Genomic DNA, 16,881 nt, shown 5'->3' with positions numbered 1-16,881 from the left:
ACTCCTAATGAAGATAATGTCTTCGTATATTTATAAAGGAAATTCTTGTGATGGCATCGACACCTTTAACAAAAAAGCACTAAAAAACGACATTTCCTAAGACCCGGGAAAATATCTTGTACGTTGTTGCTCAGTGATAAACACTCTCTCATTTCATTTAGGTGACCATGCTTTTTTCCCGATTGGAGCGTGAATATATAGGTCACCTGCACGAGCATGTGGATTTCCTCAGGGTACTCCGGTTTCCTCCCACAGTATAGCCCCTTCGCGCGCTTGTATAATTTGATACATTTTATCCGCAATTGATTAAATCAAATAGTATATAAAACTAAAAAACAAGAATGGACATGCCCCAAAACTGAAAGCTCGTAAGTACATATCATTTTAACACTTGACGCGCAGAGTTCCCTATCTTCTCATTCATTGCACGGGGGTTTGATGCGTTTAACCTGTACCTGTACAAGCCTTGTTTGCTGTGTGACGTAATTCTGTTGAATACCCACCTAAGGGTGTAAACTGTCATATACATTGTTATAAAATTCTTTTAAGAATTCGTATTTTTATCTAATACTGATGTGGAATTAGCCATCTTATGATGAACTTTTCAATATATTTCTGATGATAATGATTATTATGTTTCTATAATAGATTATCTTGCCTAAGATGGGCTTTTCAATTCAATCATTGGTTTTAGTTTTATGTGGAGCATACATAAAATATACAACTAATATATTGTACATAATGACTAACGGTCTACGCACTTCGTGAACAAACTAAGCCATCGTAGATTTTACCAAAACGTCGGTAATAAGTCGGGAGGTGGCAATAACGGATAAGAAATCGGTTTTCTATAAACATCAAAGGGAAGTAACTCTAACAATGAAATTACGCCTAATAAAAGTCTTGACAAATAAGCCATTACTGATTTGATTATCGTATACAAACCACCGAAAGTTAGCATTATTTGAAAATAAGCCAATACTAAAATGAGCCAGTTCTGAAAATAAGCCTTTAGTGCATCAGTGATCAAGAAAATAAATCGTCTTTTAAGGGTATATTTTAAAATCGGTGATATATATTGTTTTCAAAATATTTCTGGGCCTCAAACGGGGCAAAAACATTGTACACGGAGTTAAACATATGTTTGGGAAGCCATTTTGTTCTCAAATAAATGATACGAGGCGATAGAGTCAATATATAATGTAGTTTTATATATATATATATACAATGCAGGTTGATTTAATTGAAGATTTATCTCATATTTATATAAATTACTACGGTATGTATGAGTTAAATAGTAAAACAACAATACATTACAAGAAATGTTATTTATTTTGATTTCTTTCACGGTGTATAATACATAAGGCAAGCTGTAGTCATGTAAACATCATACATGTTTATTTATAATAAACAGGACAACTTTGATATACTCGTCACAGGATATTATGTTAAATTAAATCATTTTGATCTGTTTTTGAATAAGTAATAATCGCATGCTCATAAGCTCGTAAAATACACAATACCGGTAACTATGAATTGTATAATTACTGTCTTTCAATAAACACTCATACGTTCCATTTATTGTTATACTCGTTTAAACATTATTATAACAAATGTTGTAAAGATGTTAGTCTGTATGATTAAATTGAGTAAACTTATCCATTCTTTTCTTATCAAGCTACATAATTGTAAATGCTTTCTGCTTTAAACTAAGACCCGTAAACAAGTCTTCTTTTTTACTTTAAAACAGCACGGTAAACTCAATATGCAGCAATTTGTAACAATACCGTAAATATTAATACATGAAAACAAGCAGTTATTGATGTTAAGCAGGCACTTTTCTTTATGGAAAAAAAGTTGTGTAAGCTCATGTACAAGCAACTTTCACAAATTATAATCTATATACACAAATCGTGTACCATAAGAGAAAGTTAAGAAACTGCAAACCATGTCAGAATTTATATCTCAAATATCTGTTCGCTTCATGCGCAAGTCTTAGTATACATTCTGTATGTTACCAAGACACTGCATGGTCACTTGACACTTGGGCGTTCCTGGGCGAGATATAGTATTCACGGGAATATCATTTCTGGGTCAAACCAATTTCATTCTAAACATTTAGTAGGAGTAAGAAGAACAAATGTGTCCGTTCACGCATGGTCACGTCGGTTTTCGTTTAAAGGTTGTACCAGTAATTCGTTTATGAAGTAAGGACGGACCTGGTGATGCTGGTTTTTTTTTAGACGAGGCCTGACAAATTATTAAAACAGACGAACCGGTTTGTTCGTATGCAGTTGCAGTCCAAATCTGATGACGTTTTCGGTCGTGTTCTTGTAGTTTGGGCGAGATTCACCAAGAACATGTTCTTGCACTACTCTAGGGTCAACTTAACGATTGCGCCTAAGGACACCCTAGGTTGAACATTGTTGATAGGGATGAAACGGAACATTATATAGTGTTGTTTACCGTATACAAATATAATAAGCATTATATCAAAATTTACATAATTTTGCGTAGCATATTACTTTCAGTATTATTCAGTCAAGCAAGTGAAGGGTATTGCATTGAGTGCTGGGGAAATATTCTTTTCCTTTACCATGCTTTTCCCACTGCATCTTTCTATGCTAAGAATAAATGGAATTCGTTTATTTTACAACTTGAGGACATAAAAATAATTCACGGATACATATCAATATCTGACGTGATATAAACATTGACCTCATTGATGAATAATGCTGGAAGATACCTCGACTGCAGCAAAAGATTTTTCCCAAACGAAATTCCAACGTAATATGAATAAGCTTTTCAAATACGGAAGTACGCCACTCTCAAAATAAAATATATCATCAAAATGCGTCTCTGGCCATAACGTTAACAATTTGTTTCGGATTCCTTGTTTTCAACATCTAATGTGTTGTCAGTTGGCAAGGTATCTTTTCTCATAGCGGTTTCTTCATCCTTTACAAGGTTTTCTTCTGTTTCAGAAGCTGGTACATGTTCGCCATTGGTAGTTGGTTCTGCTGTGCCGTTTGATAGGGATTCGATGTTATCACGTTTAACAGTATCACCGACTTGATATCCATCGAGGGTAGATTTTGTGACGTCACCATTTAAAGTTGAACTAGCTTCAAGTTTTGCGGGGGTTGAAGTTTCTGTTGATGTTGATGAAGGTGGAATGTTATTTGTCTTAGTTTCCATTTTGTCTCGCTTAACTGGAGAAGCCAATGGAGTTGTTGCTTTGCGCAGTTTATATCCTTTCTTGATGTCATTCAATAGTCGGTCAATTATGCAGCCATCATCTTGGTCTGGAATGTTTCTCTTGGCTACAAATAGAATTGGAATATAAATACATTCATATAATCATGACATTGCTGAACAACTATATCAGTAGTCATTAGAATTTAAATACTACGCAGTTATCGGGACCGACTCTTTGTTGTTGTCAACAAACCTAAATAAAGTTACTGTCAATCGGAACGCATTTTATCTTGCGATTGTTAAATACAAATGTGAAGCCACAAGAGAACAATGTCCGGATAACCAAGACAATACCTAATACCCAGCATCACTAATTAAACAATGTCCCAGTTATTTAAAGTTAACAATGATAATTTGAAATGTGTTTGGAGTAATAATATAAGTAAGGTATATCATTATTTATATTCTTTTAAAAGGATAAAATACATACAATGCTTAGTGTTTGACATCATTTCGGCTTGTTGCTTTTTCCTCCTCTCTGCCTTCTCCTCTTGAATACGTCTTTGTTCATTTTCCTACAACAAACATATAATGGTAATCAAATTTGATTCGACACAACCACTAAAACAGCAAAAAATGAGGAATTCATGTTTTTGTTTGGACAATTGCATGATTAACCTAAACTGAAGACATTTTTTTTTCGTTTCGCAGTGACGACGGAAAGGAAGCGAGACACCAGTTACTCTATTCCGTCAGTGATGGCGTACACAACAAGTTTCCTATCTAACTAAGATCATGGAAAATATTTTGTAGTACATTTCATTATTTAGAAATATATAGGCGAAAGTGGTAAAAAAATTGAAAAATGAACTTAAAATTTTGTATGAATTTTTAATAAACTATGTACTTATAAACATGTAACACGAAATGCTTGGTAAGCTGAATCGATAAAGTATTCTTATTTCATACATCAACTCAAAGACATGAGACAATTTTCTAATACTTTGCGTTTTAACAGTAGAAACGATGGGGTTTTCAGCGCGTTTAATTCAAGCGTTTAACCAGCTGAAAATTCTTATTTTAACCTTCAATTAAAAGCAGATGTTATTGTTTTAGCAAATTAGCATACCTTTTCACACTGTTGGACCTTCTCACAAAATGTCGTCATGGTAGCAACGCATTCCTCTATTTTGAAGCTCTGCTCATTTTCACAGAAATGCTCGGCTAATTTCTTCCCTAGTGCTGTGATCTTGTCGATGCCAGCATTCAGTTCCTTTATCTCCGCTTTGGCATCCTATTATATAAAAGTATCATATTTTCACATTCCTATCTATTTTAAAATCATAAGAACCTATCGTTACAGTACGACTAATTCTTTATTGACGATTCATGAGGCGGACCATAAAACATTGGTTGTTTCCTGTACCTCGACTGGCCCTGTATACTTCTCATACTCTGAACGTTTGATAATCAATAGCAAGAACGCAATTAAAAACAAGCTACAGATATCCTGGATTATATATTGTATATATATATTATTTTCATCTCCTTTGTTCAGCTTTAATTGAGAAAGCTCCCTGAAATATGTGTTAACAAAATAATCATTTAAAAATTTAAGTCATAATAAGACGAAACAGATTAATCATTCTTGCAATGATATTCAAGTATTCCAAGTTCAATGTTGAAGTAAGAGAAAAACGAAACTGCAGGAGAAAAGAAAAATTCACTTATCGTTTAGAAATTTATTACAAATCAAACTGATAGTTGACCCTTCCTTACGCCAACAAATGTCTGGAGTTGATTTCTGACATCATCGGGACAAGTTTTCAGCTGGTTTGCAAAATTATTGACATTTTTCGAGGTCTGCTTTAATTCTGTTGTCATGGCCTCCGTCGTGTATCTGTAATAGAGAGAACTAGTATTACTTTGTTTTGTATACAGAATAACGTGTGTTCAATAATTATGATTTCCATTGAAATTATGAAAATGCAATCTGTATGATAACATATATAAATGCTAGATATGCTCAATAACCTATCATATACACATGTATATTAATTTGAATATAAAATGCCATAAAGAATATTGGTAGTGAATCAGCCAATGAAAATCCATTGAGAATATAGGAAGGTTATCAACCAGTCCACAGCCATAAAGAATCTTTGAAGTGTATCAGCCAATCCAAAGAAATGAATCCACTTCTCTAATAAAACACACCTGCCAATGTTATTTGCAGATACATGTATAACGTAACAGTAAAGCTCAAAGGAAAATACTGTATAGTTGTTAAATTTCTATGTGCCGATGTTTTGCGGTCGTCCCAGTCGGATCTAGTTCATGGATATTAAATTTCACGCAACCAACTTTTGCAATCTTTCTGCAGTATGCACTTGTATATAAAAGTATTTTTCTATATCGAATGCTGACCTAAAGTACAACAGAGGGTTTCGAAAGATGCGGGTTTTTGAAGAACATGAAGGGGAAGTTTTATCGTCGATAACATGACCTCATTGGGAAATATTCAATTCCATGTGCATTTTGAAGTTATCTGTATCCGATACTCGTCAAAATGCCTGGTGGTTATGATGTAACCAAACTGGTTCTCAATAGTGGAGACATAACCGTTATTTGACCTTAATGTTGCTTACTCTTCAGGAACACCTGGTCTGATTTCCTTTGAAATATTTAAAGGGTCTCCGTATAACTGTATGTAGTGTTCATATGTTGCTGTCGTTTGATGTGAGCTAAATTATCGGCATCTTCCAATAAAAAACCTAAGCTACTTTGAACACTAACTTATTTTATGATCTCAAAAAAGCGTCAGATATTAAAAACGGCCCGACATTTGCAACAGCGATGTACGATTTATGTTCTAGAACTTACCTAGAGGCAGAAGACAAATCAGGCCACATTTCATCAACAAAATTGAGGTAGTCCTTATTTTCCTTTAGAGCCTCGCCAACCAGGTAATGAAGCAAAGTTACCCTGGGCTTGTTGGCTCGGGTGTCCATTAGTTTGTTTAGGGAGCTGATCTTAAAGCCAACTGCGTTACCAGCATACCCTCCCTATAGAGAAAGGACGTCCAATTAACATACAAAGAAATAACATCCACCGTTAATAACCGTACATAAAGAAACAACTAAACAGACGATCTGGCATCATATTCGTGTACAACTAGGTATATCTTATAATGATTAGAGCATTGAGGCCACTAAAGTTTCTCTCATAACAAATCCTCATTTTACAGTGAAATATTTTATCTATGATTTTGTTACAGGTAAGTATCCTAGGCAGTGATTTTTCAATTAAGAAATAACAATGTTTAGTAATTTTTTTTGAAAAATTGTAAGCATCTTGTTATGGATTTTACTTCCTTACATAATTACGGATGTGACAAAATAGAGAAAGGAGCAGTGATTCAGCCAAATAATTTTGTACTGATCAATAATTTAAGACAGATTAGTTTAGCCAGTAATTTTAACATTCAAAATCACAATTTTCTATTAAAATTGTTGTAAATTGTCAGCATTTTATAAATTTTGCTTCCTTACCGTATCATGAAGGTCACAAAATGAAGAGAGGGACAATGATTCAGATGAAGAATTTTGCAAAATTCAAATTTTCATTAACAGTTGGTTATTAAGTATGAGACATGTCTTCAGAAGATGAATACACTACGTACTGCATTGAGGAAGTTTCCAGTGTGGAGGATAAACCTTAAGAAGACTTTAAAGGACTCGTTGTCAAGGACGTGCTCGCAGGCTCGGATGTAGGTCTCGATGTTTGGACGAAGCATGTCTGTGGCCAGCTTGAAATCATCCTTTAGCACCATGCCCTCGATTCGCTGACGAAAAGCGGGCAGTTCAGCAAAAATAAGGTAAAACTTCTCCGCGTTGCCGAGCTTGCTTTTTTCGCCATCGTACGCTTTTATGCTGGTTATCTAGTTAACAATAAGGACGAGAATTAATTAATGAAGCCTTAGAATGGATGATTGATATCAACATCAGGAAACAGATAACAACCTTCTATATAGTTGAAGAAGAGGCAACAGTTATATAAAAATATGGACTAAATAACGAAACCATGCTTCTAACTCATAATCGATCAACGTGGGCAAAAATACGGAAAAGACAGATCTGCATTGACACCATTGAAAAAAAACAGAAATAGACCAACACCACCGAAGTGTCTCGGAAGGTAAAGCGTCATATGTTTATCGACGACACCCACCATGCAATTATAAATCAAACGCAAGTTTTTTGACAACATGATACATTTAGTCGGATGACGCGAGGTTATCAGCGTGGCTTATATGTTCCCCTCGATGACTCGACCCTATGGGTTTACGAACAACCTTTGAATATATTTCAGCTCAAACAAAAGTATCAAAATAATACGCTTAATAACCATCCTCAGGATTTCAATGATTTTTTTTACGTGTGTTTGTTTTTGCGAATTTGGCGAGCTCGTCTCAATTTATTTTTCGCACTTTTGCACGATTCTGTTATTCCTGAGTATCGATTTATACATACTTTTTATTTTCTGACTTATCGGTTTCTCAGATTATCCCTCTTGTAAATTCGCAAAAAAAAAAATGACAAAAAAAAAAAAAGAGATAATAAAATGATGCATAATTTCCCCAATTAACGGTGACATGAGAAACAGTTATATTTCTTAAACTGATTTACTAACTTCGTCAGCAGTTGGAAGAATCTTTTGTAGTCCCCTGAGTCTCTCCTGTCCCAGTTTTTCCACGTCAGCCTCGGCTATCATGTGTATAACATCTTTGTGACTACACTTAAACTGTTTCAGGAAGATGTTTACATTCATACTCCTCTGCATTTCCAAAATAAGCACCTGGCAATAATTGTAATAGAAAGATGGATCAAACATGTGACGTATGCAAAACGAAATTTCCATTAAGGAAATTAAACCGAAACAACTCAATCTAATTAGGATTTACAAAGAAATATGGAAATATCATTCAAGGGACGTAACTCGTACGTACTTCTTTTGGAACGTTGACTTTCTTCTGCTCAACAACTTTAACCGTCTTGGACTTCTGACAGAAAAGCTGTTCTATTGTCTCATACTGGACTTTGATAGCATCTTCCATATCAAGAACTTCCTTCCATATACTGTCATGGCCTACAACGACACACCATACACTGTTATTAGTATACACAACGGTACCTGAGTTTTTGTATTTTAAATAGTGCTTTCAACGCTATAGAAACGTTCATTAGAACACTATTTTTTCTCAATTATGTGCCCAATCACTACCTTGTTGATAAGCTTGTGTAAAAAAAACTTACCGCTGACTGTCTGTGGCGGGACTTTTGTCCAGTTAAACACTTTCATCTTGTGTTTGGGTTTTGGCGTCCAGAGAGCTTTTGCTGGTTGTTGATATGCAGAAAACGTCAAATTGGCAGGAACAGGACGTATCTTCCCCATACCAGGGGGTGGGGGTGGTGGAGGCACGCCTCCTGGGGGCGGCGGTGGAGGGGGTACCCCACCCATACCTGGCATTGGTGGTGGAGGTGGTGGTGGAGGTGCGGCTCCGCCCATTCCTGGCATGGGCGGGGGCGGAGGTGGCGGTGGAGGTGCGGCCCCACCCATTCCTGGCATTGGTGGGGGTGGAGGTGGCGGTGGAGGTGCGGCCCCGCCCATTCCTGGCATTGGTGGGGGCGGAGGTGGCGGTGGAGGCGGGGCGCCGCCCATTCCTGGCATTGGTGGGGGCGGGGGCGGTGGAGGTGGAGGTGCGCAGCCACCTGGAAGTGGAGGGGGTGGAGGAGGAGGTGGTGGTGGCGGTCCTGCTACAGCTGGCAGAGATTGCGACATAGGAGAATCTTCTCCTGGAACTGATGGGGGCGGATGTTGAACGGGAGGGATGGCACTTTTTAATTCATCATTATTGGATAATAAGGCATCTGGAATGTCATTCGTCATAATTTTCTTGATATGTTGTTTTTGCTGATATGTTAATTTGGATGGAGTATTACTACCGCATAACACACATTGGTCAGGAATGCTCTGTGACGTCACACTACTGGACAACGGAACGGCCTTGCAGGTCAGTTGAGATACCGTACTGGTCATTACCGAGTCCTCAATGACAACTTCCGTGTCCATGTCATTGGTTACACTTTTGGCCGGAAGTGATTTCTGCATAGGCTCGCCAGTTGATGGAGACACTGCACTATTGTCAATTTCACTTGAGTGGGTCTCCTGACCTCTGACCTGTTCAGTCTGTACACCCGATGACACGACGGGGACTTTCATGATTGAGGGAAACATGGATCCGACAAGAACGGAAAACGACCGCCTACCGTCGGCGACAGTGTCCACTAAAATGGCTTTCCGAACCGTTGATTCCACAAAGTTCCACTGCAAGTCACTAAAACAAGCGAAAATGTCTTACATTTGGATTTATTTTGAGTGTAGTAAAATGTTTGAATTAAATAGTATACTAGCGGAATAAAGAAACCCAAGTTTAATTTCAATACTATAGTAGTTATTATTTAACATGATTCTTTGATGATTTGTTCATGGTGTGGCTTTCATGATTTATTTATCATTACTGATCCTGGCCAGACGAAACCGATCAGGTACATGAGCAAGAAGCCCATGCACAAGAAACCACTGCAATCGACGTCGGCGTCGCCTTTGCGTAAGCGGCAACCAACATAGGGACGTCATGGCCTTAAATGAAACTCCCGCAACCGATTCTTAATCGTTCTTGGACACATTGGCCGACCATGAGTGCCGACAACTTGACGTGTCGTCTCCGTCGCCGTTTGAAATCGGTAACGGAGGTGCGAGAGACGTAGGCTTCTATCCTGACGCCGCGACGTAATGAGCGGGCATCCACTCCTGGGATCACCCAATTTCCCTGTGACTGAGATCCCCAAATAAACAGGAGATTGTGCTCATGTACACCATATTGCTGGGCTACGTGATGTTGCGAATGGCTCTTCATTATCAGAGCAATGACCCTACCCCTATCGACTTTACTCATTCGCGGCATTTCGCTGTATAATCGTTTCGAAACAAATGTCGTGTAACTAATATCTATGCTCCAATGATCGATTTGAAATGATTTACTAGGGACCAACCAACCAACCAACCAATTGTTTTCCCATAGACTTTAGTGTTAACGTTTTGGAGAATTTCATTTAAGTTCTTGAATTCAATATGAAAATTATGGTTTGTAACAAAAGTTTAGGGTCTCAAATAACACCTAATCAAAAAAAAAAAAATTGGGTCCTTCAGCTCAAATTTTCTCCAGGGTAGCCATTTTGAAAATGGGTGAATTTCCCAGTACAAATTCTCAAAAATCTTAAATGTTTACCTGTTAATTATTATTACCTGAACTTTTGGGAAAAAAATCAATCGGACTTACGAAATTTATATCAACATTTCTTAATGATAGTTACCTATCAGGCTACATATCTATTTTCTTACTTCATAACATACTGGCCAATCAGTGACTGCCAGACATTTTATCCTTGGCTCAACTTTCTATACACAGGGGCTGTTTCAAAAATATATTTTTTCAATTGACTGGTTGTTCCCTATACCAGCACATATGATGCAAGAGTGTTCCGGATAGGATGCACACTTTCGTGGAAATATCTCCTGAAAGCATGCAGCGTTGAACGGGGCCATGGTCGACTTAATTTTATCCGAGAACCATTTTCACAGTGTACGGAGGTAGCTCAGTGTGAAATGTTATTGAATTTAGACCACGTGTCTAAAAGTTATATGAGAAAAATTGAATTTGATTTTCTTTTTTCCGCTAGTATATTTCGATAAACAAGATATGTAAGGCATGGCAAATTTCGAATTAGTGTCACATTGTAATAATAACTGAGTGTTATTGACTTAATTACAACATATTTAGTGTATATTTCCATTTGAACTCCATTGTCAATATATAACCTAACCAAACAAAAGTAAAAATCATCAGAACATATTTCTTATATAACTCCCATCGGTGTAGTGATATGAAAAATAATGTTCGCGACGTCGTCACTGAATGACGTCGTTTTGGCTGACGTCATTATATGAAGTATATTTTGACGATACGAAAATCCATGCTACCGAATTAAAAATCACGACTGATCAATGTAACTCGCAACATGTAGTTTCGTTGTATAAAAGGTAAATATCCTCACTGTAGAATATATTAATCAAAATGTTGAAATCAAATTGATGATTTTCAGTTTATTTCCACAAGCTATATTTTTTGCGGAAACCGTCGCCGGTAGTCGTGATGTCACAAATTTTACTTTGGAATGCAATTACACTGCTATAGATTGAATATAAGAGAACTTCAATTTAAAACGGAAATATGAGTATCAAATTCTCAATTTAAAACGGAAATATGAGTATCAAATTGCCTTCTTTGGAAACGTATTGTCTTCTGATTCTCGCATGGTGGCAGATATATTGATCATAACGCACTAATGTGCATTATTCAATTTGTCTGCAATCCTTTGAGAATTATAGGACAGGTTTCCAAAGACAGTAGTTTAATGCTTAAATATCTTTAGTTCTAAAGTATTTTACCTTATAACTTGAGACGCATACTAAAAATATGTTTCCAGTGCCTCTGCTCTCTATATATGTACATTGATGGAAGTTCATGTTCCTTACCAAAACAATAGCAGGACGTCATGTATTTATGACGACACGAGAGTATTACAGTAAGTATAATATATATATATATATCTTTATCAAATGGAAGAATAGCACCGCCAATAACGTTTGTAATAAAACTAAAAGATATAGATTTAGTGATGATAAATATTCTGTTGTTAGATTAGCTAGTTCTACAGAAATAAAGTATGTGCTGCTTTTCAGTACTAGTTTTGATTTTAATCTAAATCAGTGACAATTCATAAGCCCCTCTTTTTGAAACTTCGGGTGGAATTTGGTTTATGACGTCTAATGTATATGATGGCATCACCAGAAAAAAATCGGAACACACAATCCATTTTTCTGACCGTGCGTTCCTTTATCGGGTTCGTACCAGCTGTACCGATACGGTTCTGCTGTACTCTTAATGGAACGCGGCGTACCAGTAGAACCGAACGGTTCAAGTGGTCGTACCACTTGGATCAATGATGGCGGAACTGTGATGCTTCATTCGTCATACTTATGTACGTTTTGTTAAAAACAGGGCGAGGAAGCTTCATTTTCGATGAAATTGTAAAAATTATACGTATTGATATATGACGGAACTATTCAGGAAATTGATTTTATATCCGTTACATTGTAAAAAGAAAAATAATCGCTTTTTATGTTTGAAGCGTATACTTTGTAGAGAAGGCCGCCATCTTGGAAACTCACCTGAGATTCAATTGCGTTCCATTATATGTTACCGAACCTATTCAGTAAAACTGGTACGAACCAAATAAAGGACCACACGGTGATTGTTCGTTTTATTCACTAGTTTTGATATAACTTGCCAGAAGGTTTAAAATCTTTTTTTTTTCTTTTTTTTTCTTACTTTGCAAAACTTTTCATTCATTGTTTAAATCATAATGATTACGGTATGTCGAGAGCACTACATCATTCTATGAAATACACAAACGATTTTTACCATTAATGGATTGAAAATTGATAATATTGACGAATCTAATAGATACCATATCATATGTAGGGAAACAAGCGATCCCGTATTAACAATATACCATTAAGTACCTGATTGGACTCTCAGGATCAATCTGTAGAAGGGCCTGTAGCACGTTCATGAACACGTCCGACTGGGGAGTGTTGTAAACCTGAAAAAGAAATGACCCAAGCATTGAAAATTGAAATCTTCAAAATCAAAGACTTAAGTTCTCGATTATTGTACAGGGGGTAGTATGTACTTCAGTACATTGTAGTTACACAGCCCCTGGAATTTCGATGATGGGGCATATGGAACAGACAACTGGCAATTTCCCGTAAGGTCCTGCCTACCATTTCAATAGAGTATTACAAGTTATGCTTTTTTATTTTAATAAATCAATAACAATTCGTATAGCACAACAAGCATATAATGGGGGGGGGGGGGGGGGGGGGGGGGGGGGGGGGGGGTAAACGTTCGGAGAAAAGGGACACCCCTTGGTTTTCAATACATAAATACAAACTAGGATACACACTCAAGTAAAACTATAGCAAATTTTCATGTCCATTTGGCACAACCGTTGACTAGTCTTGTAAAACGCTCAGTATCTAGATGGGTGTACCTTCTGGAAGACGGCGTTGAAGACGTCCTTGTGGTCATTTAGATTGACGATTTCCGGATTTAGCTCGGCATACTCATCGTCATCCGACTGTTTCTCTTCATCGAAACACATCGCACTGGATAATCAAGTCATCGTCGTCTTCATTCCGAAGGTTGTTGATGATATCCAACAAATTCAAACCTGCAGAGGGGTTAAATATGATATTCATAGTAAATCTCTTCAATAAACATGGCACCATTGTATTTGAATATTTCCCAAGAGCGCTGCTTATACAACAGCTCAGGGAAAACAACATGTTTGGGTTTTCGGATATGTGGTATCTGTACATCATAGAATCCAATTTTCACCGAACTTACAAGCCAAGAGAAAACTCATTCAATATCCACTGTTTCTAATAAACAATAACATAATCTTTACCTATAAATTCGTTCCGTACGCAGATCCGATCGTCCAGCGTTTCCGTGGCAACAAGGATGCAGTTGATAAACCCCATGATGGTTGTTTTGTATGGGACCAGTTCCGCCATGCGCAGTTCATTTACAATGAGACTGAATCTGTACCGCTGTTTCTTCAATGACTGTAATAAAGCGGGAATACAGTAGTTTTTTTCGATTGGATGCAGATATGGGGTTACCTGCCTGGACATGCGGGTAAATACTTGGTTATGTTTGGTTTGTTTAGCGTCCTATTAACAGCCAGGGTCATTTGAGGACGTGTCAGGTTTTGGAGGTGGAGGAAAGCCGGCGTACCCGGAGAAAAACCACCAGCCTACGGTCAGTACCTGGCAACTGCCCCACGTAGGTTTCGAACTCGCAACCAAGAGGTGGAGAGCTAGTGATGAAGTGTCAGGACACCTTAACCACTCAGCCATCACGTCCCCGGGTAAATACCAATTTAGTATAGATAGTGCATCTGTTGAATGATGAATATAAACTGCAACACTCAACTGTCTTGTCATCGTAGAAGTCGTTAGTGACGCTAAAAGTCAATAGAATAAGGATTGGAATCCCGAGAGAAAGGTTGAAAAACCCAAATTGGCCCTTAACAAAACTTAGATATGATTTAAAGAGGATGAGCAAAACCCCTGATGATCAATTTTGTAAATTCGGGATATTCAATAATTTTAGTAAAAATGAAAAATGTATGCATGTATTCTGAACCGTTGCTATTACCGAAAGGAATTTAAACATGTTTTCGGCAAACCTCAGGGACTGAAAATCTATCAGTAACGCTTTCCCGCCCCGCGAAGGACGTGTTAGCAAAGCAGCTCCAACGTAAAACATAGCCATAATCTGTTCTCTATTTCAGAGATGTTTGCTGTTGTTCCCGGCAGACCCAGTTGGTGGTGTCGGCGCCAGAACAAATACTCCCCAGGGGACCTTCGGCATCGTGTTAAACAATAAAACATGACAATAGCTAATGTCTTTAAAGCGAGTGTCACTGGCCTTTCAGTAAAACATATCTAGAAACCTTTCGGTTGCTTTACACATCAGTCACATTGGCCCTGAAGGAGCATGGCGATGTCTTCAGCATTGACGATAGCTGAATATAAACCCTAATTATTCCCAGTGCGTCAGATATATCATCCATAATTGTCCGAACGTGTCGTAGACTTTGGTAGGTTCCTATAATCTATACATCGAGCCCATCTGACCTTAATCATTGATATCTGCTTGTCTTGTCTATGACATTGCTTCTTAAAGCAATAGCAATGTAGCATTTCTTTCAGCCATACAGCAATCTATCTCTTTTCTTAAAGAAATATACTTAATATCAATTTGTCAATATATAAATATTTGTTTTAATTGTTAAGAGATTCAAATAAGTGACCTATAAAATTACTAAGGTGGTTGTAAAGCTTGCAGGGACATACAACAGCTTCCCAAATACTCACATCGCATACACTGTACATAGGAGTGTCTAGACCCTATAGATGTTACAGACAATCATTCCATGTTATACAGTATATATTATATAATGTAGGTAAAAATCTCTTTTGCTGATGTTATTTTCTAAAACGTGTAAATATACTCAATGTGAGCAAATATTTCAAAATACTTTTGAATAAATAAAAGTAATTTTTCAACATGTGATATGAAGTGAAGTTTTCGTATTCTTTTTAATTTCCCGAATTACCTCTCTTTGCTAGCCACAATTAAATCTTTAAAACGTGAAGGAAAATTAACATAATTAAGATTAATCATAATCTCATTTCATCAAATATCCGGATATCATCGGTCCAGAATTACAGCTTGTAAATATCAATTAGTCTATACCTTGTAGGACTCCAACGCGTCCAAAGCCAATACGTAACCCTCGGACGAGTACACACACAGAGCAGACAGCAGTTCGAACACTTGTTTCTTCACCATAACGTTATTTGTATCCAGTGCTGGAACGAGACAACATGTCCTTCGTAAATAAAAGTTCATATCTAGTTAGTCAAATCACATACTGATTTACTTATTGGTATTCAGTTTCGCCTTTTATCGATACGGAGTATAATGGTATACATTTGGAGGATAATGATTATCTACCAGATTGATTATAGATACCGGGGGTAATATCTTAAATCACAGGGGCTTGGCATAAATTCACAAACCATGTTCCATTTATAAGCATTTTAATGAATAAATGGACCATAGCTTGAAATGTGTGCCTATTTCCTGTGTTTAAAACGACAACCGATAAAACAAATGTACAGTAACAGCTTGTGTAGTTACGAAAGCGTCTGTATCCAAAAAAAACAAAAAAAAACCAAAAAAACAAAACAAACAAACCTAACCTTCCAGTCAAAGTTGCTAAACAGTCTGTTTTATTTAATTACACAGTAGTTTTGACATAAACAAGTTTGTTTCTGCAATCTTCAAACCCTTTAAACTCTAATTGTCATAAACAACCCTTTAATGCATCCCTAATTCCGGATGTTCTTTTGATTTACGCAATTCTAGATACGCATTAAACCTATTCTTTAAGATAAAAGTAGAGCACATCTGAAGAGTTTACATCTTGTCGCTACAGCGGTAGTGATTAAGATCAATTATGTGGAAAGTAGGCCGATACAAATCAATAACTGAGGAATAAATCCTTGGAAACAAAGCATTTCATTCATCAACGTCAGGCGTTTTGTCTATTTCTGGAGACTTTGAATCCAACTTCGACATATTACCATTAAGAACAATATCACGCGCTTCCGTCGTTTTACAAGATATTTTGATGAAATAGACTCAACATTCATTTTATGTCGGGCTGTGCCATATTACAATCTAATGTATCCTCACTCCCACACACATCCTTTCTACAGAAATTAATATGGTATCGAAATCTTTAATATTCTCCAGAAACGAACTACAATGATATTATCCCGGAATTGACAGTATATTGTGTCTTGCACTATAATATGATATCAAACATTGTAATATATTCAAGAAGCGATTTTCACTGC

The 16,881-nt window shown here is 36.9% G+C and overlaps 1 protein-coding gene across 1 annotated transcript in view; it reads right to left on the bottom strand.

Annotated features, from left to right (window-relative positions):
- Window positions 1-1,313: 1,313 nt before the first annotated feature.
- The window catches only part of LOC117329594 (inverted formin-2-like), a 53,508-nt gene continuing 37,940 nt past the window's right edge, over window positions 1,314-16,881 (bottom strand). The window contains 14 exon segments of the mRNA XM_033887608.1: window positions 1,314-3,323; window positions 3,689-3,773; window positions 4,328-4,492; window positions 4,978-5,098; window positions 6,082-6,263; window positions 6,881-7,138; window positions 7,891-8,055; window positions 8,207-8,346; window positions 8,514-9,595; window positions 12,907-12,986; window positions 13,437-13,541; window positions 13,543-13,616; window positions 13,854-14,013; window positions 15,713-15,828. Coding sequence (XP_033743499.1) covers window positions 2,872-3,323; window positions 3,689-3,773; window positions 4,328-4,492; window positions 4,978-5,098; window positions 6,082-6,263; window positions 6,881-7,138; window positions 7,891-8,055; window positions 8,207-8,346; window positions 8,514-9,595; window positions 12,907-12,986; window positions 13,437-13,541; window positions 13,543-13,616; window positions 13,854-14,013; window positions 15,713-15,828 — 3,185 coding nt within the window. The 3' untranslated portion in view covers window positions 1,314-2,871.

Source organism: Pecten maximus, chromosome 6, assembly GCF_902652985.1.
Source record: "Pecten maximus chromosome 6, xPecMax1.1, whole genome shotgun sequence".
Taxonomy (NCBI): domain Eukaryota; kingdom Metazoa; phylum Mollusca; class Bivalvia; order Pectinida; family Pectinidae; genus Pecten; species Pecten maximus.
This window is presented reverse-complemented; position numbering and strand designations above follow the sequence as displayed.